Genomic DNA, 21595 nt, shown 5'->3' with positions numbered 1-21595 from the left:
CATACTGTTAGACGTAGAACAATCTCTTAGCCATGGAACATAATGTTGGGACCATCCTGTTGAACCTCCAAAAATAGCCCTTAATTATAAGTGACCAAAGATCCGAATAAACCCCAGTGGTGGTTGACCCGATTCTCAGTCTGCTCTTCATTTTACAAGGACATCAGGGGTTAGTTATTTTCTGTGGAAACTCTTGTGCTTTCGATGTCTGGTGTTGCAAGACCTGCAATCCAAGGCAGCAGAATATAACAACTCTGTATATTCACAGTTTCTTAACCTGTTCTGCTGTGAGACTCTGGCATGATCAGGCTATAAAACTAGTTGGGACCTTGCTGTCCTGCAAAACAAGTCTGAAGATGACGTTATTCTTTAACATGAGGTTCAGATGCGGTTTTGTGAATGAGCCAGATTCCTTGTATGATTACAGCCCCCTACATGGGCCCTGCATTCCATACAATGCAACTCACAAGCCCATATATGGCTGACAGGTGTTTACATCTTAGTTTTTGTGTATTAATTGTGACCAAAAACACAAACCATAAAACCCTTTCTTATTTTTCCTTTAAAAGTGCTCAAATGAAATACAACTTTGCTCTACAAGAAAGGGGAAATGAGGCCATGGCTGAGGTTTTGCCTCTTTTTTTTTTTTTTTTTCTAAGAGACAAACACGCATTTCTCTTCCAATTCTTAAAACATGATCGTGTTTTCAGAGAATTTTCCATTTAGTAAACTGGTCTAGACCACGGTTGTTTGTTGTGCACGTGGAGAAAATAGAGATCTCAGTTCAGAGGGAGCTTTGTATTCCACAGTGGAACACATCGTCTAGCATTTAACCTCTGCTGGCCTGAGCATCACAACAGACCATAGAAGATCCACACTGCTGAGTGACATTAGACTGCGTCTTCATTTAAGTACCAGACAACATCATGTCTGTTTTCCATTTTAAAAAATGAAAGAAAACGCAAACTCTGCCCTCCGTCGTGACTTTTTATTTTTATTGAGTTTATTTTAACCTATAAAACCCCACTTTTGTCCCAAGCCACTAACCCATTGTATGTATTGTCTGTGGGACAATATAACCCTATACGTTGTGCCCATGTTGATAATGAAGAACTCCTGCTATTTCTGCACGAGTCTGTGGTTGAGCAGACAAGCGGGATGCTGACTCACTGTGCCTGCTTCCCAGTCTGTTTCCTTGACTCACTCTAAAGACGCCTGTAAATAAGGACTCCGCTCTTACTTGTAACTTGGCCACGTCTTCAGTGAGCTGTTTGGTGAGATAGAGCTATACCGAGGGAAGCCAATGCGTCCTAACAGCAGGAAAAACGCTTAGACGTTGCAAGAGATATCGTCTTTTATTTCCATTGCAAAATGTTTCACTTCAGTTGAATTTATGCAGTAATACAAAAAAACATTGGCGCACGAGATACTCCTCTCGCTTGTGCTCAGTTGAGTTAAGGCACATCATTGTCTATCCATCTATCTTTGTGTGCTGTCCTTATTTGGACAGCTGTTATGTGAAAAAAAAGGATTTGAAAAGGATAAGGATGTGGATCACTGTTTAGCGGGATACAAAGAGAAATGTAAAACTGCTGATGTAATCCCTGTGCAGCCCATCAGCTCATCCCACGGTGGGGACTCTTTGAGACCATAGGGTTGTTGTAATCATTAGCAGTGGCTGTACTCGAGACACAAGGTTGCGTTCGTACACCTTCTTGCCTCATCGGGATATGAAACAATAACGATTACATTTGACATTGGTGTATGCAATAGAAATTGATCAACGTTTCAAGGAGCCTCAGATCTATTTCTCCCAGCAGATGAAGAGCTGGTTCTGTTTTCACAAGCAGTACTGTTTATATCGACTTCTACTTCATCTCATGTGTTTACATTACGGGTTGCAAAACTGTAATGAGAAGAAACTGTTTATGCAGTGAAGTACACACTGGAACACTGGCTTTTCCGCCCTTTGATATGCACTTAACACTATATACTCCCACTGGAAAGGTATGAAGCAAAGGAATGCAGAATACTGGATGAAGGCTTAAACATGTGAAGTGTTACTAGCCAACCCTGAATGTAACACATCATTCAATTTCGATTATTATTTTTTTTGACTTATAACTGACTCTTTTGTACAAAACACACATGTACAAACTGGTGATTTACAAAGAAATCAGAGCTCCTTTGAGACTAACAAAAAAACATATGAGAAAATGCACTTTTACGATTTATCAATGAGTCAACTTTATAACACGACTGAAGCAGTGCTAAAGTGCTCCTCGTGTAAATCGTTTTTCCCGTGTCTCGCACGTCCGGCACTTTGCCGAGGTGTACAAAGATTCTCAAATGTTTCAAGTGTGGTTGTTTTACCCCGTAAATACATTCATTTTCTCATCCGTATAGACGTACATACATGAGGCATATAAACACACTGCTCTATTGTGGAGCATCTGCCAATAACACTGAAGTGACTGTACTGGAAGCTCTATGGTCCTTCTCAGGCGTGGAGCTCATGATCATTATACTCCACAGACCAATAGGCCGCTGGCTGCCAGAACACGGATGATTTGGTTCATCAGGTTCGTCTAGTTGCCACCAAGTCATGGAGGCATAGTTGCAACACAAGTAGAGATGGGAATGCTTTAAAGGTTACGGCAAAATAATAAATTATTTCATGAGAAAAGTGAAAAAAAACGCCGGTACCATTGAGTTTTAGGAAGTGTAGAAGCACGTCTGCAGAAGCAAGGAGCAGATTTTGTAAGGCACAGACTGCCGTTTGAACCAAATGAGCAGAAAAAATAACATGTATGAAAGAGTCTCCTTTCTCATTAAAAAAAGGTGCATAATAAAGACGGCTCTTCAAAAGGAACTTTCTTCTCCTCTTAAATAAATAAGCAAATCAGTCTTTGATCATTAGATGGGTTCCACAATGTTTGTATAAGCGCAAGTCATACAAGACTTATGTTGACTTCCTGTTGTTGCTGCTCACAGGAAGCTCTTCTTCAGAACCCTGGGTCCTGCCAATTGTCCGCCTTTGCCTTGAAGCCTTTCTGGGCCAGCAGGAGAGGCTGTACAACACACTCTATAAGGGGGTTAAATACATGGAACCGTACAGAGTAGCAGCATCACTCACTGAGATGAAGACACACCTCTGTGGACATTCATGTCTTGAAAGAGGATGGCTTCACTGGAGGAATGGGGGAAGCACTGCTGGATTTGACTGGACGGACGGGAGATGGACTGGGCTTGACTGGGGGGAGTGGTGGAGGGTTGGACCGGATCATAGAAGGACTGGGCTTCGTAGAAGGGACTGGTGGTGGATTGGACCGGACCAGAGAAGGACTGGGTTTGACTGGGGGGACTGGGGGTGGAGGGTTGGACCGGACCAGAGAAGGACTGCAGTGGACTTGGTGAACTAGTCGTGGACTGGAAATGACTGGACGGTATATAGAAGGAGTAGGCTTTGCTGACGGGGTCGGTGGGGGGCTGGGCTTGGCTGAGGAGACCCGTGATGAACTGGACAATACCGGGGAAGGGCTGGACTTTATTGAGTGATCAGGAGAAGGGCTGTACTTCTCTGAGATCATCACTGGTGGCGCAATCGTTTTGGACGGTAAACACTGTGAAGGAGTTCAAAAGGTCAGGTTTGTATAATACAATTGAACACACAATGGCGTCTTTGTTGAAATAGACAGGCTCCACTTTAGCTTTTCTCGGTATGGGACCACTTTTTCCCCCAGAAATGAGATAAAGAGATTAAGAAGATTAATGCTGTGTTTCTCTTTGGTTCAGTGACTCACCTGCTTGCTATTCAAGGGTGGTGGGGATCTACAAGGAGGTTCTGTTTTCAGCTGAGAAAAGATAAACATTCCTTTTCCAGTTCCATTTCATTGAGCAAACATGATTAAAAACAGATACCACAGACACATTGCATCAACATGTAAACTGTGACGAATGATGAAGAGAGACGACAACATACCGACTCAGATTGAGCAGCGTTAGACTCTGTTGATTTCTGTGGCGGCTGAGAAAGGGAAAGAACAATGTCATAAAAAACAATTCTGTTCCCCATTGTTAAACTGTTAACACATGGCTATGGTTAACGCCATTGTCTGGCAGTACAAACATTGTATTTATTAGTACTATCAACTACTTGTACAAACTATGGTTAGCTGTACCTGTGGGGCTGGCCGGCAGGGCACCCCGCTCACAAACAGAGGGGTGCAGGCGTGTGTGGCCGTGCTGTCCATGAAGGTAGGCGCGCTGATCTGCAGTTTGCCATTAGAGACCTGCTCCTGGAACATGGGGTTCAGCTTCCCTGGAGTGTAGTGGACCTTCCTGCGAACACGGATATACCGAGCGTTAAGGCCGGGCCATGTGGACAAATGTAGTATTGTGGTAATACTATGCTTATGAATTCAAAATACTATTATACCCATTTGTTACGTTGAAGTATGTTATGTGTGTTATTACATGTATTGTACATCTATTACTTTAAATGTATATCTCTTATGAATTAAGACTGGGTTTCACAATAAATGGATCTCAAAGGGTTACAAAACCTTGACTCAAGAACAATAAACAAAAGTATTGCCAAGCTTTTCCAAACATCCCCCACTGGAGAACTAAAGATTTGTCTTCCTTTGTTTTTTATGACCTTCAGTTTTGATTTCACAAGCCTTTGTTTTTTTGTGTGTGTGTTTGTGTGTGTGTGTGTGTGTGTGTGTGTGTGTGTGTGTGTGTGTGTGTGTGTGTGTGTGTGTGTGTGTGTGTGTGTGTGTGTGTGTGTGTGTGTGTGTGTGTGTGTGTGTGTGTGTGTGTGTGTGAGTCTCCGTTCATGCTCACACTTACCTTTTGGAAGGGTATTTCTCCTTCCTGCGCTTCTTACAGCACATCAGTCCTATCGCCACGGCGATGAATACCAAGAGAATGACCAGCGCTGAAACCACACCACCGATCAACGCGCTTTGGTCTGGGGAACCACAGAAACGCCAGTTACCAACAGTTAGTTAGTTGTGGTCTCTGCTATCAACTCTAGCTAACTGTCATGTCTTTGTCATTGGTTTTATTTTTAGGGGTTATTTTCTGTACATGGATAGAAAAGTGAAAGTCCATTTCCCAGTTCCTTGTGGCGGTTCAGGTGGAAGGAGGAAAGGTTGCTCTCTCCAGTTTAACCAATAGGGTTTCTGTAGGTTCAACCCCTGGGATTGACTCATCGTTATTCTTTTCATTGATGTCGTTCTAACTCTTTAAGTAGAGTAGAGGCCAAGACACTTTTATGACTCACTACCTATTATTCTCCTCTTAACAAACGGAATGTTTGTTTTGGAAGCAAGTACATTTCTACAAGCTCCTGTCCTCCGCTGTCAATCAGTCCACGTACGACATGCAGTAGGCCCGCTGCAGAGCTAGGGGGAGGGTCTCTACCTTGGTGCTGGTCCACGTACTGCTCTTCGCAGTAAGGAGGCGCCCAGCCCGGATCACAGTGGCACTGCTTCTTGTGGTTACACACCTGGAGGTGGAAAAAAGAAAGAAAATCAGCTCTGTCTGTCTGTCTGAGTCAGGCTGTCTGTGTCTGTCGCTCTGAGTCTGTCAGTCTGTCTGTCTGAGTCATTATCTGAGTCTGTCAGTCTGTCTGTCTGAGTCAGTCTTTCTGTCTGCGTCTGTCTGTCTGTCTGTCTGTCTGTCTGTCTGTCTGTGTCTTGTGCTCTCGCTCTCTCTCTCTCTCTCTCTCTCTCTCTCTCTCTCTCTCTCTCTCTCTCTCTCTCTCTCTCTCTCTCTCTCTCTCTCTCTCTCTCTCTCTCTCTCTCTCTCTCTCTCTCTCTCTCTCTCTCTCTCTCTCTCTCTCTCTCTCTCTTTCCTCCCTTGCCTGATGCTTACCCCTCTGTTGTTGCACTTCCTAGAGCAATCGTCCTCGAGTCCGTACACCGACGTGTCCACACATTGGTTGTTGATGCAGACCTGTGGGAGAGACGAGACCGAGATGAGTCACATTGTGTTTGCGGGGGGTGGATCATGAGCCACCATCTCACTATGATGGAAGACTAGCCTCAGCCCCCCTCTGCGTTACCTTATTGTCTCCACATCTGCTCCCGGCGGGCACCATGTCCAGGTGCCTGCTCCCCTCGTCGTCCACCACCACCAGGCACGGGGCCTTGCCCGGCATGGTGAACACCGCCTTTTTCCCCGTGATGGAGTCACCGCTTCCCTCGCAGAAGATGGAGCCGCACATTACATTGCTGAAAGTGGGAAGAAGTATACAAGCGTCAGGTTTATGTCGTCCTGCGCATACGTGACCGGACCATGAGTCCCACGAAGGTCACACAGGGCAGGGCGTGATCGGGAGCAAGCGGTGAGAGATGACGTACTTGGGGGTGCAGGGGATGTAGCCGTATCTGTTCCTCCCACAGTGGGCCTCATCCTGCCCTTTCCTGTTCAGGTCGAAGCAGCCCTCTGATCCCACCGTGGCAGCTATGACCGGGACAGATGGGACGGAGACACGGTGTGTTACACAGGATATTGGGCCCGGGCCGCATGGTGAAAGATAAAATCCTATTGTGATGGTGATGTTAGCTATTGTATGATTCACTATTAGTAGGATTGCACTTTTTTGTGCTAGATCTTTCATTTGTTGGGATCTGTACCAAATGTTTTCTTACATCCAGAGAAAAATGTATGTTGCCCAGGGCATCTCTGCAGCTCTGCAGTACTTCATTTATAATAGGGTTGGAAATTAACATTTACAGACTTCACCCGTATCAAAGAATTGCAGCTCCTGAGATTCAGGCATTGCAATTGGCCATTTAAAAATGTCTATACTTTTTTATTTCACTACAGGATATGATAGCAGATTTTATCCAAAATGAAAAGCACCGCTTTAGATATTTCACGCTGTGATAACAGTAAGAAAAATGTTTTCGCTTGATTTTTGAAAACAAACATTATGACATCCTCTAAATTCTCCAGCATGTTTTTCAACCGCTGTGTTCCCCAAGCAACAGAGTATCTTGTTTCCTGCTCTTGTCAATTACAAAACACAAAAAGTTTTGTAACAGGCGGCACAAACTCATGCTTAGTCATGAGACAATCCATTTTTCCGTCATTTCACTCGGAGTGTAAAACGCCACGACCGGCGGCCATTCCAGTTAAAATACCAGTAACAACAACTCAGCAATCAACCTCAACGGGTTCGTCTGGCTCCAAGGCATCAAGGCCTGAGGGTACCTGTTCCGAACAGCCTCCAGCAGTGGTGGCTGTGAGTGGGGCACTGGCCGTCGTGGCAGAAGCCGCGGTCTTGGTTCTGGCAGGGCTTCCCGTTCATCACGAAACTGTCCTCGGGGCACTTCTCCGACAGGCCGGTGCAGTACTCGGGTAGGTCGCACTCCCCGGCCGCCCCCCTACACACGCTGGCCACCTCTTTGAACTAGGATGGGGTTGAGGGAGAGAAGAGCAAAGGCGTTACGTAACGCTAACTAAGCGCTATGTACTGCCCGTATAATTGGTACCGACTCAGCTCCTGGGCTAGTAATAGCATTATACCGTAGCGGCTTTCGGGAGGAATTGTAACGCCAGCAATAGCGATTGGCCAGAGTGAAAGACTGCACTGTCGACACTTTTTGTCAACACATCTCATGAACGGACTGAACTCTGTTTGTGGCCAACTACATGTGAAAACATGTGTTTCTGTGTGAGGGATGGGTCCAGGTAGTGGGAAACAGGGGTGGGGCATGGTACCTGGCAGCTGTTGGTACAGCATTCTCCATGAGCACACTGGGAGCCCATGGCCAGACGACACGTCGTTGCGTCGCAGCAAGGATTCCTGCACTCCTAGAGGACGAGAAAACAAACTTGTGTGAGCAGGGTTGTGCATCTGTGTCCCAGTGTAATACGTCTGGTTAAATAGAAGATGACCCCCCCCCCCCCCCACCGAAGGTGTTAGCGGCCACACACTCATCGTTAGTTGCCTAGATTTCCGAAACCAAAACACAAGCATTTTAACCAAAGAGGATACGCAACATTGGGGGAAGGGGTCCTCCTTTAGCATGACCTCATCCTCGCCTGCACGTCTCATCCATTCCATCGATAACAATACACATCATAACCACCCTGACAGAGATAATGGCACGTATTCATGACTGAGGAGTATATTTAACTAGGCAGAGTCTTTATTTGACCACTATTACCTCTGCGGTGCCACAGTCGCAGTCCTCGCCCGCGTCCAGTATGGCGTTCCCGCAGCGCGGGCCGATGACGATGGTGTCGGCGCCGGTGGGACTGGACAGGCAGTTGGGCTGAGCTCTCTCCAGGAACTCGGCGAGCTGCACCTCGCTGCAGCTGCTGAAGAACTCGGGGAAGGCCAGGGATCCTTTTCTGTGAGGATCACACACATATGCACGCACGCACACGCAAGCACACACACACACGCACACACACAGATACGCATGCCCGCACGCACCAACACACACACACACATAAACAAACAAACGTTAAGAGTGATATAATGGAATGTCGTCACACAGATTTTTCTTCCGAAGCTATCCCAATGTGTTTTGGAAACAGTGTGCATCATGATTCAACTTCTTTGCTGTTAATGGTTTACTGTATAGATCTGAGGGGACAGATAACATGAGCGAACAGGAGCGCATTGCTCTCACCTGAGCTTGTCGGCCATGACACAGGTGCCACCGATGAGCGACGATTTGCACGCACAATCCGATGAGTCGTGGGAAAGGCCAAAGTTATGACCCATCTCATGGGCAATGGTGGACGCCAGGCCAATTAGGTTGTCATGGTGATCCTGGGAAACCAAAAAAAGGTTGTTGTTTTTTTTTTCTTGCAAAGAGTATTACAAAAGTAATGCCGTAACGCCTATTTTTTTTGCAACGTTTGCCTTGGTTGTTGCGTAATACCTGATTGACCCCGCCTGAATTTCCCGTACACATGGCAAACTTGTTTGCCAAACCGACGGTATCGCCTTCAAAATCGACGCCACTGTAAAGAAGAGTTTAAAGTTTGCATTGAGGTCCATGAGACCAGTACCATAATATTGACACGATGGAGTATTGACCACAGAGAAGATGGTTCGAAGAAAACTCACGTGACAAACTGGGCGTTGTCATGTGGTGTCCTCTTCAGAAGGTCGGTTTGGCGCCACAGAAGGAACCGGTCCAGGGTGGTCTCTGAGTTGGGGTCTAGGTCGATGTAGTTCCTGTAGTTCCATATCTCCAGACCCACCAGCACAATGCGAATGCCTAGCGTTCGGTACAACTTCAGAGAGAGAGAGAGAGAGAGAGAGAGAGAGAGAGAGAGAGAGAGAGAGAGAGAGAGAGAGAGAGAGAGAGAGAGAGAGAGAGAGAGAGAGAGAGAGAGAGAGAGAGAGAGAGAGAGAGAGAGAGAGAGAGAGAGAGAGAGAGAGAGAGAGAGAGAGAGAGAGAGAGAGAGAGAGAGAGAGAGAGAGAGAATGATTGAAATACACTTCAGTGAAGCTGTTGGATCAGAATAATGGAATACATCCAACAAAACTTCAACAGATAAAAAACGAATCATAGAAACCGTTTCTTCATGAATAAGCCAGATGTGATTCATGAGTAATTACCTTGTCAATGTGATTTACAGCTCCTAAAACCCGGGCTCTTGTCTGGCTTCCAAATATAATATACTAATTTCAGGAAAGGAAAGATTATAAACATCATCATTCGATCAAATCATACATCATAGCTTTTTGGAGTTTAGTGTGTTGAATTGTGTTTAAAGATTCAGGGATTCAAGGTCGGGTTGGATTACCTCTGCGTTGTCGACGACAACGATCAACTCCACAAACCGCAGGGAGCTGGGAGTTTGATCTCTTTTCTAAACGGACACAGAAAGACATTGCTCTGTTTGACTACATTTGGTTGAAGATTTGTTCACTTCCCCTTGATGCTATTCACCTGAAAGTTAAACCTATCATCATTATGTTAATAAAGCATGCTAAGGTAATAATGCTGATAATAGTGAATGCTGATAATTTGCTCAAAAGCAAAGCAAAAAACAAAGATTAGAATTGTTACCCAGGATTTGGACTTGAAGAGACCTGATAGCCTTGGTCCCAGGTCATGGTCCGTCTCATAATCCTCTGAGCTGCTGGGAGAGGATCTGGATCCAGGACTACTGCTGCTACTGCTGCTACTGCTGCTACTGCTGACTCTGAGGTGCTCGGGTCGGTACACGGCGTGATCCCCATCTTCAGTGCCTCCCAGGGGCTCAATGAAATACACCTGCTGTCTGGCCCTTATGAAGCCCCTACACACCCACACACACACACACACACACACACACACACACACACACACACACACACACACACACACACACACACACATACACACACACACACACACACACACATATACACACACATACACACACACACACGCACACACATACACACACACACATATGCACACACACACACACACACACATATACACGCACACACACACAAACACACACACAGTGTCAGTGTCAGTGAGTCATGGTAGCGACCTCATACCAACGTCACAGAGCTCACAGTGACATTGAACAACCTTAAAGATGGTGCTGAATATTAAAGTAAATCATAGAAGAGGTACACTGACGTAGGCAGATGCAGTATGTGATTCATACATACTTAATGCCCTGGCAGATGTCCACACTGACTGATGAGTGCATCATGCCTTCGATGTGGCCCTGGTAATAGCAGTGGTCCTAGGGAAGAAGCATTAGAAAAATGTTTACGATTATCTGTTTCTCTACGAACACGGTAAAGGCTAATCGAGGGAGACGTCTTTTATATCAAAAGATTATGTAGGACATTTGATATTCTCACCTGACTGCCTGGGGTCGTAACACGACTTCCATCTTCCAGATAGTTTGTTTCAGTGTAATTTCTACCAAGGAGATGGCTGCAAGCGAAACAATGATGTTGTATTGTGTTAGTGTAGCCGTGGCTTTCATATGCATGTGTGTGTGATAACGTTTATGCGTTTGCTCTGTGCACCATTATCATTTATATTAAAATATCTAGTGGAATACAAAGGTTATCACCTATTTTTTTCGAGATGAATTGTGTGGTTCCTTCCATCAATGGTCCATTCATATCCTAGCACATCAGGGTAGAGCTGGAAACAAAATAAGTAGCATTTTGTTCAAACAAGAAATGTGAGTCCTGATTAAAAAAAAAAAAACTCCACCAAAAGACAGATTTTAAATGATATATATTTATTTTTGCTTGCATGACCACTACTTTCTTATTAATATTAATATAAGTTGTAATGCTAGCCCACCTTATCTGTAAAGAGACTCCGCTTTTCTCTGGTGTGCAGCCTTTGAGGAACCATAACATCATAACGTTCCACATGTGACAGCATTCGTGTGCACTCTACAAGAGAGACTTGACATACAACAATTAAAACAAATTTGTCAGTTTCATTCCAAATTATACATTGATCAAAGTTTTTTTTTAATTTTTTTAAAGTTTTTCCAATGGCATGTTTTATCATAAAGATAAAGTAATCGACCTATAATCGCGCCGGGATGTCTTTCTTACCCGTTGTAATCCATAGTAAAAATGCCCTGTTCTCCTTCATGGTCCGTCCTCTTGCCCACCAACACTATTATTCGGACATCTAAGTCGGTCAGTGGTCCAGCACCAACGGATAGATAAGACGCAATAAAATACACTTCCAGTTAACCCCGCCTGTTAACTGCCAACTTGCTACGACTCAATGCGTAAGAGGAACACCCTTTTTTATCGTGGTCCCACATGACGCCGGAAAGACCCGATATGGAAATCCCTTCAGGGGTATTAAAATAGTCACATTCTTGGCATTACGGTAATTCAGTGTTGTTAAATCGGTATCTGCGGAATAAACAAACGTTATCCGCGCTGGGTGGCATCGATGGTCGTGTGTAGATATCGTCCTTGCTGGCCATCCAAGAAAAACGACCGCATAGATCGAGGTTGAATTAAATAATTAATGTAGAGCTATTAAAAAAACAGTACCTCCTATAAAAGGTAGGCTACGGAACTTTTGTATCTGCTCCGGACGAGATCGTATTCACCGACATGTTTTGACCAAACGCTTAACATTTCAAAGTGAATCAGATATATTTTGCAAATTCAGTCCATTTAAAATAATAGCGACACGGAATTAAATGCGTTAAAAACCAAATGTTTTGTGACCCGCAGGTCTGTTGGAACCCCAACGTTGCATAACCAGTCAATTTAATGAGCTCCAAATAATCTAACACAAAAATTAACTATACATTTCTTCATAACACATTCATATTGTATGGATTTTGCGCATTGATATTTTTCTAATTAATCATGATTTGAATATGTAAAAAGAAAATTAACGCCTTTTGTAATGGACATTTAAATATGGTTAAATCAGGTAGTTGTTCTTCTTGCTGTAGGCTCAAGTAATACAGCTGTGATTGCTTCTCATCATGTTAATGGTACAAATGAAGATACACATAGCATAGCATTGCAACCCTTTAACACAGGATCAAAGATCTAACCGTGCTTGAGATTTTGTCAACTACACCAGTTAAAAATTTCTCCGTCAAAAACTGCAGCAGAGCTACTGCCCGTACGTTTAGATTCCCAACTGCCTACAGCCATCCTGAAAGACACTGTTCACATTCACAGCAGTCTAGGCTCTAAAATCATTCCGTTTTCAATTCCTTACACAGGAGTAAATCTTATTTTTATTTTGTTTTTCTGGTAGGTACAATAAATTACCCATAAGGAGTGTCATATGTTACATTTTCAGAAAGTAAAGCAGATATCCTTTAATATTCCTGGTCCTTTACATATTTAATAACAGGACATTTCCTTCCAATACATTCTATACAACAACACTGAAACAACAGTCTGTAAAAAGGGGATGCAACGGTTGCCATGGTTATGTGAACTCCGATTGCTATTGTAGCCTTGACGAACAGGGCGGTGGAGGGCGGTGGAGGCGGACACTTTAAGTACTTCTTGTCAAAACATCGCATTTAGGACACACAAACTCTACGCCGCCGCTTTCTGGCTCCTCTCGATGGCCATCCGCGAAAGGCGCTCCGTGTAGAAGCCGTTGAAATCCAGCCTGTGGAATCAAAGAGCAACGGGTTCACTCATCAACCGTACGACCGACAAAACATTGGAAGGGGTCAACGTATAAACTGCTCTTTCCTATAGGCCAGGCCTATGTGTCGAGATGAATGAATTGATACGACATCTTTATTCAACTATTGAATTGTAAAAGAAAAATAAATATCAATCTTACTGATCTCCAGTCAGCAACAGTAACAAATCCCCGCAAATCCCCCAAAATTGCCAATCGCAGCCTTTTGATTTGCAAATCACGTTCTATTACGTCGCATTATTGGTTTGAATTAGATTCAGCCCTATTAACCGTTTTTGTATTATTTGTTTGAGTTACAACTGGTGTGAGGGATAAAGCAAGGGGAGTGAGGGGGGACCTGTAGATGATGTTGATCATGCTGTGCTCGCAGTCGTTGGTGCTGTAGATGCTCAGCTTGTCCAGCAGGTCCAGCAGCATGGAGCTGAAATTGCTGTCGAAGCGTCCGATGGCGGCCTCGAAGCCCCCGCCCGACTTCAGGGCGTCCGCCAGCTCCGCAGCGGACTTGAGGGGGGGGGGCGCGCGAAATACACACACACACACACACACACACACACACACACACACACACACACACACACACACACACACACACACACACACACACACACACACACACACACACACACACACACACACACACACTTAGGGATCTCAAAAACCACAATCTACCGATTTAGGAGAGTGACTCATTGTCGTGGACATTTACATGTATGTAAAGTAAATGCAAAAGTAATTGCATTCATGCAATACATTTATTTTGGTTACGCTTTTGTTTGCAGTTCCGCGTCTTTCTACAGGAAGTCACTACAGGAAGAATTTGTAACTTAGAGATGGGGGTTTGATATCATAACCTGACTGGGCCCCCCTTATCACTACTGGGAAACCCCCAGTGATGGTTCGGCCTTTTACCCCCGACCCCCGCAGTGTTGCACCACGAACGTTGGCCCCCCCGTTGCCGCAGGCAAGCAGCTCCTACCTTAGTGGCGGCCCTCAGTAGGGGGTCCCTGCTCCCGTCGGTGGCGGCGTGCTCCAGGGACAGGCGGTCCAGGCTCATGCTCTGGGAAAAGGACTGCAATGGCACGCCAGGGAGGGGATCACAGAAAGCACCGGACAGACTTTGGTTATCGTTGCTCTTCCCGATCTCCTGCCCCCGGTCGACCCGAATTTCACCGTTGCGATGTTTTGCGTGATATCGTTCAACGGAAAGTACAAACTCATTCGGAGCGCTGCCTGCTGACCTGCATGTGGTTGGTGAACGCGATGCAGTCGGACATGAGCCTGGAGAAGATCTTGAGCAGCTCCTGGTTGGTCAGCATGCAGTCCTTCAGGCAGTTGTCCAGGAAGCTGGTGTGGTGGCACAGCACGTCGTCGATGTTGGAGGCCTGTCCGTGGACGGGACAGGACGGGGACGGGGGGGACGGGAGGAGAGAGAGAGAGCACGGTTAGAGAGCAGCACCTCCTAGTGGAATCAGCGACTCCCCAACAACAGGTTCCATTCCTAGCGATCTTGGACTTTTACAAATGTCATCCGGTCTGCATTACAGTACAAGCTGTTCCTAGGGAACACGTTGGCTCCCTTGACTTTAGGACCTGTGTGTGTGTGTGTGTGTGTGTGTGTGTGTGTGTGTGTGTGTGTGTGTGTGTGTGTGTGTGTGTGTGTGTGTGTGTGTGTGTGTGTGTGTGTGTGTGTGTGTGTGTGTCCACACTCACAGACTTCAGGTTGTTCTCCATGATGTGCCACGTGGGCTCCATCACCTCGAACATCATGTAGTACTGGATGTTCTGCACAAAGTTCAGCATGCGCTGGCGCAGCGCAAACGCCGCCGCAAACCTGCACGGAGACAGAGAGTGTTGAGGGAGGAGGAGTTGGAGGGTAGGGAGGAGGTGGTTGAGGTCAAAATAACACAAAATGTTCTGCATCAGACTGCATGGTGACATAATGAGTCTGAGAGGAAGTGGTGAAGCTAAGTTACGCAATTTATTTCGTCATATTTGTTGAAATTCCCCTTAAGTCATGACAGCACCCGATAAATCAGGTAATAAAAACACCAAATTTGGTGTCTGTGGCTGTCGCAGGTCTGGTCGTCCAATCAGTTCATTCGATGCAAGTTAAATGATTGGATGTATCAACTGTCTGTCTGCCTGTCTGCCTACCCAGCTAACCTCGTTCACAATAATAATAATAAAAACACTAACAATTACAATAGGTCACCTCGCACTTTGTGCTAAACCCCTCATAAATCGAGGTTAACCAGTCTGGATTTTTCCCAATTAGCCACCCTAGCTTGAATACAAATACGCACCATTTAGTAGAGTGGAGCGAATGCTGCTTAGCGTCTTTATTGGTGATCCAAACATTGCACAGCAGCCTCTCCACGTGTTTGCAGTGAAATATGTGTCTGAAGAGCATCTGGTATCTGGTCAGGGCTTTCCTGAGGGGGGGGGGGGGAATAGTTTGTAGAGAATTATGAGAGTCGTAAAATATACACAAAAGCGAATCAAGCAGGCTTTGATAATGTGTGGCTTTAAGCGATCACAGGAAGATGAATAGACATTTTATACTAAACTCGTAGTGTGACCATCAGATTCCAAAAGCCAAACAAATTATACAGCACATCAGTGAGTAGGTCGGTCAATAAATTTAGTTTCCCTTTTAACCGCACAGGGCATACTGTAGAACGCAATTGGGATCAACTTAAAAAAAAACACGTAAACATGGGAATCCAACCTGTTGATGATGAGCGAGAGCGGCCATTTGACGATGTAGTCGAAGGAGAAGGCCTCCAGGCCGGTGTGGGCTGCCTCGGTGGGCTCGGCGTTGATGACCGCCTTCTCCTGCTTGGTCTCGATAGCCAGCACCCGCAGCAGCTGGGTGATCACGTTGTGGGGCATCAGCTCGATCTGCATGGGGGACACGACACAGGGGAGAGGGGATGGAGGTTCAGACGCCCTGGCATGTTGAACACGGTGGTGGTGAAAGTGGGGGTGCGTGTGTGATGTGGGATATGGCTAGACTATTGTAAAATAGTTGATCAAATCAAGTTACAAAACAGATAAACAGATAAAACACTGATGTACCCTCTTCTCCCCGTCTTACAGTAGAACATTTTTTTATTGTAGATGATATTATTCATTGTCTTGGACGCATTAAAGAGATACAGAAACACCGCCATCATATATGAAGCATCTGTTGGCTGTAACATTTGCCCATTTGACACCTAAACACTGAACCTCTGGGAGAACAGGGCCTGCTGTTCCTCATGGCCTCCACTAGGGGGAGCCATAGGATCCCAGCAGTCACGGGGCTGGCCTCTGCAGGTACTCTACCTTGAGGTCGTCCTTGAAGGGGTCCGTGTTGGCCGTGCTCATCCTCAGCGCCAGCTCCAGCAGGGCCTCCAGCCTGGAGGGCACGATGTCATCCACCGGCCGCTTCAGCTCCTCCTCCGTCAGGTCCATGAAGTGGACGAAGAAGTCCCCTTTGTCCATTAGGAAGTAGTGCTTGATGGACCTGCACGAGGTGGACGAAAAGCCCGGGACGAGATTGGTCCACCGTGAACCACATTCTAACACAACATTGTTTCCATTAAGATGACCCTAACCTTAACCCTATTCTTTGGGCAAAAACGTATATGTAATTCTTTGATAAAACGCATTGGTTTAGGCATGATGATTATAGATCACAACATTTCCGATTGCACATTGATCAAGCCGCCTTGCTCACCTGAGGCGCAAAACCAGCTCCTTCTCCTCCATCAGGAAGTTGAGGAGGACCTTGCTGGCGTAGTTGTAGGCCTTCTCGATCTGCTCCACGTAGACGCGCTCCTTCAGCGTGTACAGCACTTCCTTGGCCTCGGGGCAGGTCACGTCGCGGCCACACTCCCGCACCACGTTCAGGTATTTCCCTGCTCAGCCAGGGAGACGGAGACGGAGATGGGACATGTTTTTTCATTCCTCAGCCTCACTGAGGTATGAAGCAAATCGCCTTCATGACCTTTAAAATGACACACACACTGTACCTGTGCTCAGGATCTTGTCGGCCATCTTCTGCAGGAAGGAGGGGATGCGGTGCTGTATGATGGTGTAGCGTTGGTCCCAGTACTTGTCGTTGTAGTCCTCCTGGATCTTCTCCTTCTGCAGCTCGTGCTCCTCCACCATGAACTCACTGCGCACGCGTGCACACACACACACACACACACACACACACACACACACACACACACACACACACACACACACACACACACACACACACACACACACACACACACACACACACACACACACACACCCTTTAGCCAACATTTTTCCTCCACAGTGGCTGACAGTTCCTTTTATAAGTGCATGTCACGTAGGAGTCTTCCTTCCTTGAAGACGCCCAGAGTCGCTCCACTGTGCGTGTGGATCAAACACAGTACCCTTCAGGGGAGTCTACGACGCCGTGCCTCACCTGTACGGGTCGTTGATGATACCCCGGTAGATCCACTTCTCCAGGATCTCGAAGTAGGGCACGCTGGCCGCCTTGGTCAGGTAGAGGCACAGCTCCTGGGCCTGGCTGTCCCCCGTGAAGTTGAAGGTGCGGTCGTGCAGGAGGCTGAGCGTGGAGCCGCCCATGCAGTCGCCCTTGTCCACGGAGGACGCTGTGGGCATCGATCAACGGGTCAGAATAGAGACGCAGGGCCTCACAACCACCATTTTAATCACAGGGAAGGTCTTTCTCTCTCTGGCGCCACGACAGAGAGAGAAAGAAAACCTTGGAATAACAATGATATTCCCACTATGATTAGTAAAAACCATACAAGAAAATTAATTAAACCGAAATACCTGTAACCATTGTAGACCGTCAAGTTAGACATTAAACACTAAATTTAGAAACTACATTATGGAGAACTATGCAAAATAAGAGAGGGGGAGGGGGGGAAGAGAACAGGAGAACAGGCACAGTTCCAGAAAGGCATCATCACAGAGAGGCCACCCCTACCGATGGAGGCCAGTATCTCCATGGTCCTCATGGGGGGCTGGATGTAGAACCAGAGCTTCTGCAGGGAAAGCAGGCCCTGGCGGTGGAGGTGCTCCAGCTGGGTGACCAGGATCATGTACTCCTTCATCAGGGTCCTCATGGCCGCCGTCAGGGCGTGGTTCACCTGGCCGTACTCGAAGGACGACTTCTCCTCCACGAACCTGTGGGGGTCCACAGCTATGTTAGCCGTTGGATGCACGAATGGATTTTGCTCACCAAAATAAAAGTTGTATTATTTCCTATTCCCTTAAGAGGTTGGGGAACCTATAGTGGTCCCTGGTCACAGAATGCACTTGCTATTGCTGTTGTTTTTTACAACAAGTAAAAATAAAAAGAGAACGATAAAATAGTTAACGTATATGTACAACAGTGTACATAGTGCGGTATAAGTGAAGTTATTCAAAGTTATTCTGTGGGTGTTTTGGGGTAACTACTATGATTCGGGACACACACAGCTCCGTTTACCCTGTGTGTGGTATTGCATGTTGTACTGTGGTTCAGTCCTTTGGGACGGGGTCTGACCGGACACGCTCCACACTCACCGGGTGATGGTGGAGAAGTAGGAGGCGACTGGCAGGATGCGGTTGACCAGCTCCTTGATGGACATGTCCAGGGTGGGGTTGACGATGAAGGAGCGGTTCTGTCGGCCCAGCACGGGCTGGGCGGTGATGTCCCGGCCGTCCACCCCGATCAGCACGAACAGCAGGTCCTCCAACAGGGCCTGCTCCTGAGACGACAGGGGCATGGTACCTGGCGGGAACCGTCACCAGAGACTACGGTGAGCTGAAAACCACCGGGATTACCGTGGAGGGGATTCTTAATGGATGGCATCATAATTGGTTATTTAATGATGATTCAAATTGACTTGACAACAAAGAGAAATATTAATTACACAAAGATATTACACAATATATAGGACTTGACAATATATATTGCATGGTAGCACTTTACAATAAGGGTATGCTAATGCTATATAGTAATGCAAGTACTGCATTAACGCATGTTAATTAATGGTTAATTGTACCATCATTGTAAAGTGTTACCTATTGCATTAACAAGCAGGTGAGATGAAACAGTAACTGAATTGGGAGATGACTTTACCAGATCACATCACAGACAACCTACCAACAGGAACGACAGGTTCGGCCCCAGGGCCGGAGGGACCCGTGATGAAGTCCCCGATCAGAGCGGGCCGATCATACACCCAGTTGGGAAACACCGGGTTGAGCTGTGTGGGGTTCTTCTTGTTGTGTCGTTCCCTTAGATTCTTCCTGGTGACCTCCGCAGACTGCAGCACACACCATAGCAACACAAGGTGGTTCATCGCTCCTGCTTCTCAAAAGGAACCTTGCCCTTCAATGTGATACTGTCAGTTGCTTTCTAGTTCAGATGGCTGTAAGTGTGAAAGGCCTGGCGACAAGATCCTTGATAATATTCCTAATATACCTTCGACAGGCTTCATATCTAAGGCATTCCGCTCAGCAATCTCGGACCCTGAAAGAAGATACCGATTCCTCTGGATAAGCCTGGAGATAACCAGGGCCACAACCACCCCTGTATCCCCAGACCCCTACACTCTCCCGCCATCCTTCCTGTGCTCCACTCGACCCTCTCTTACTGTCCCCTGCCTCCCCTCTTTGGCTACACAACCCTGCCTCAGGTCGACAGCAGTGATAACGAATGCTAAAGTCTGACCTGGGGCGCGTTGGAGATGGCCGTCACGTTGCCCAGCTTCTTGCGCAGCTCGTCCAGCTCCTGCATGGACATCTTGGTGGTGGTGGAGGGGAGAGTGTAGCTGGTGGTGGAGGTTGTATTGGCGGAGGATTCTGACCGCTCCTTGGCGTTCTGCTGCAGGCACTGAAGCATCTGGGGGAAATATCAGCCATATCATTTTGGTGAAAAATTAAAGGTAGGTAGGCAATTTGGAAAAGCTAGCAGGCTTGCACAGGCTTATTACAGGTCAGTGACAGCCACATAGTCTTTTTTTTGGTCATTTTGTTGCCTGCATTCCTTACCTCTTTGTCCTCGCTGAGTTTGGACAGCAGATAGACCAGGGGGTCCAAGTTGCGGACATTTTTGGATTTGAGCTCGTCATACTTCCTCAAGAAATCATCTGGAGTTTCAGAGAATTCTGCTATTTTAACCTGCAAATAATAGCAAGAGCCATTGGTTAGGCAAGAGCAATACACAAACATTGCTTTGCATGCATGAATTTACAAGATAACTAAAACAGGAGCACATAACAATGTTGCATGCAAGCCTTGTTGCGAATAGGGCTACAAAAAGGCCAGACTTCAGTGACGCCTTGCTTGCTTGACAAGAGAAAGTATGCTCACCTTCGCACTGTGTGAAGAGACTGTTGTGGTGACGTATGGGGTCCTGTGCTTCTGCAGCAGGTCTATATATCCCTCTGCTCCTTCACCACCCCGCACATGAAGCAAGCTGAGCAGCTCATTGACGTCATGGTGTATCCTAAATTCACTCATGGTCCAGGCTGCTGGGATGTCAACAGCGGCTACAACAACAACGAGATGAGAAATGGTTTATCAAACTGATTTGATCCGATTCTTGCTTATGTTTTCGATTGGGATGATGGGGATGCTGAGCTAACCGACCAGCTTTTAGCAACCGATCAAAATAAACGCATACATGAACATCAATTCGAGAAGCAATTTGAGCCTCAAATGTGTCATGTGGAAAACAACAACGTAGTTAATTTCCTGTACAGTCAGGCTTGCAATAGGGCAGTCAGTCATGACATGTTACCTGGCAAACTGGAACCACAGCATCAACAAGGCGCGCTCTGCGCGTTTCTTCTTCGGGGTTTATTAGTTGTAATTGAAGCAGTGATGGATAATACTGCCCCCACATGTTAAAAGTTATCATTACATCATTGTTCATGTTATATAAATGGTTTGTTATGTATTATAAATAAAAAATACTGAGAATATGACAATCGACCCGGGTCATATAATTTTTTTGTTTTAAATCTATCGTTTTTTTTTTTTCCAAAACCTAACTGACATCCATAATTTCATCTTTTGTGATTCCTAGAGCAAATTGTATTCCTAGTATAAGGGATAGGCCAATCATCTGTATCATACTTTTACTACTACTACAGATTATAATAGTGATGATAAAATAATTATTCCAATAATCATAATATTTTATTATTCATATTTGTCATAGTAACAAGTGAACTCCAACTTAATCTAAAGATCACTGTGTAATAAATAACAGACTGGTGTGTGCATCGGTTAAAAGTACCTATACCCAAATAAATACATACACGTTTGTAATAATATAGGTCTGTGTATCATTTCTTCCTTCCCCATATCAGTCCAATTTAAAGTATTATTTTTATTTGCGTTATTTTGTTAGCGTATCCCACCTGCACAATCTCTGACCCCAGACAAAGCCG

The 21595-nt window shown here is 45.9% G+C and overlaps 1 protein-coding gene across 4 annotated transcripts; it reads right to left on the bottom strand.

Moving 5' to 3' along the window:
- Positions 1-1168: 1168 nt before the first annotated feature.
- On the bottom strand, positions 1169-21175 carry tubgcp2 (tubulin, gamma complex associated protein 2). 4 transcript variants are annotated; one of them, XM_056576368.1, is made up of 23 exons: positions 11570-12017; positions 11307-11413; positions 11068-11141; positions 10850-10925; positions 10652-10728; positions 10053-10284; positions 9787-9852; positions 9599-9661; positions 9101-9270; positions 8913-8994; positions 8658-8800; positions 8187-8373; positions 7738-7830; positions 7228-7426; positions 6372-6474; positions 6074-6242; positions 5884-5964; positions 5431-5515; positions 4855-4975; positions 4182-4341; positions 3983-4027; positions 3804-3854; positions 1169-3623 (listed from the first exon to the last, which is right to left on the bottom strand). In XM_056576368.1, the coding sequence occupies exons 1-23, from the start codon at positions 11607-11609 to the stop codon at positions 3165-3167; spliced, it is 2883 nt and encodes a 960-aa protein (XP_056432343.1). In that variant the 5' UTR covers positions 11610-12017; the 3' UTR covers positions 1169-3164. The 4 variants fall into 4 exon arrangements, with proteins under 4 accessions (XP_056432343.1, XP_056432346.1, XP_056432344.1 ...); XM_056576371.1 differs by lacking the exon at positions 1169-3623 and having other exon boundaries at positions 3679-3854; positions 11570-11989; XM_056576369.1 differs by lacking the exons at positions 1169-3623; positions 3804-3854; positions 3983-4027; ... (15 more) ...; positions 10652-10728; positions 10850-10925 and adding exons at positions 13495-13658; positions 14134-14226; positions 14396-14539; ... (12 more) ...; positions 20511-20689; positions 20941-21175 and having other exon boundaries at positions 11570-13118.
- Between the last annotated feature and the right edge of the window lie 420 nt (positions 21176-21595).

The sequence above is a fragment of the Gadus chalcogrammus genome, chromosome 18 (genome assembly GCF_026213295.1).
Source record: "Gadus chalcogrammus isolate NIFS_2021 chromosome 18, NIFS_Gcha_1.0, whole genome shotgun sequence".
In the NCBI taxonomy this organism is placed as follows: domain Eukaryota; kingdom Metazoa; phylum Chordata; class Actinopteri; order Gadiformes; family Gadidae; genus Gadus; species Gadus chalcogrammus.
This window is presented reverse-complemented; position numbering and strand designations above follow the sequence as displayed.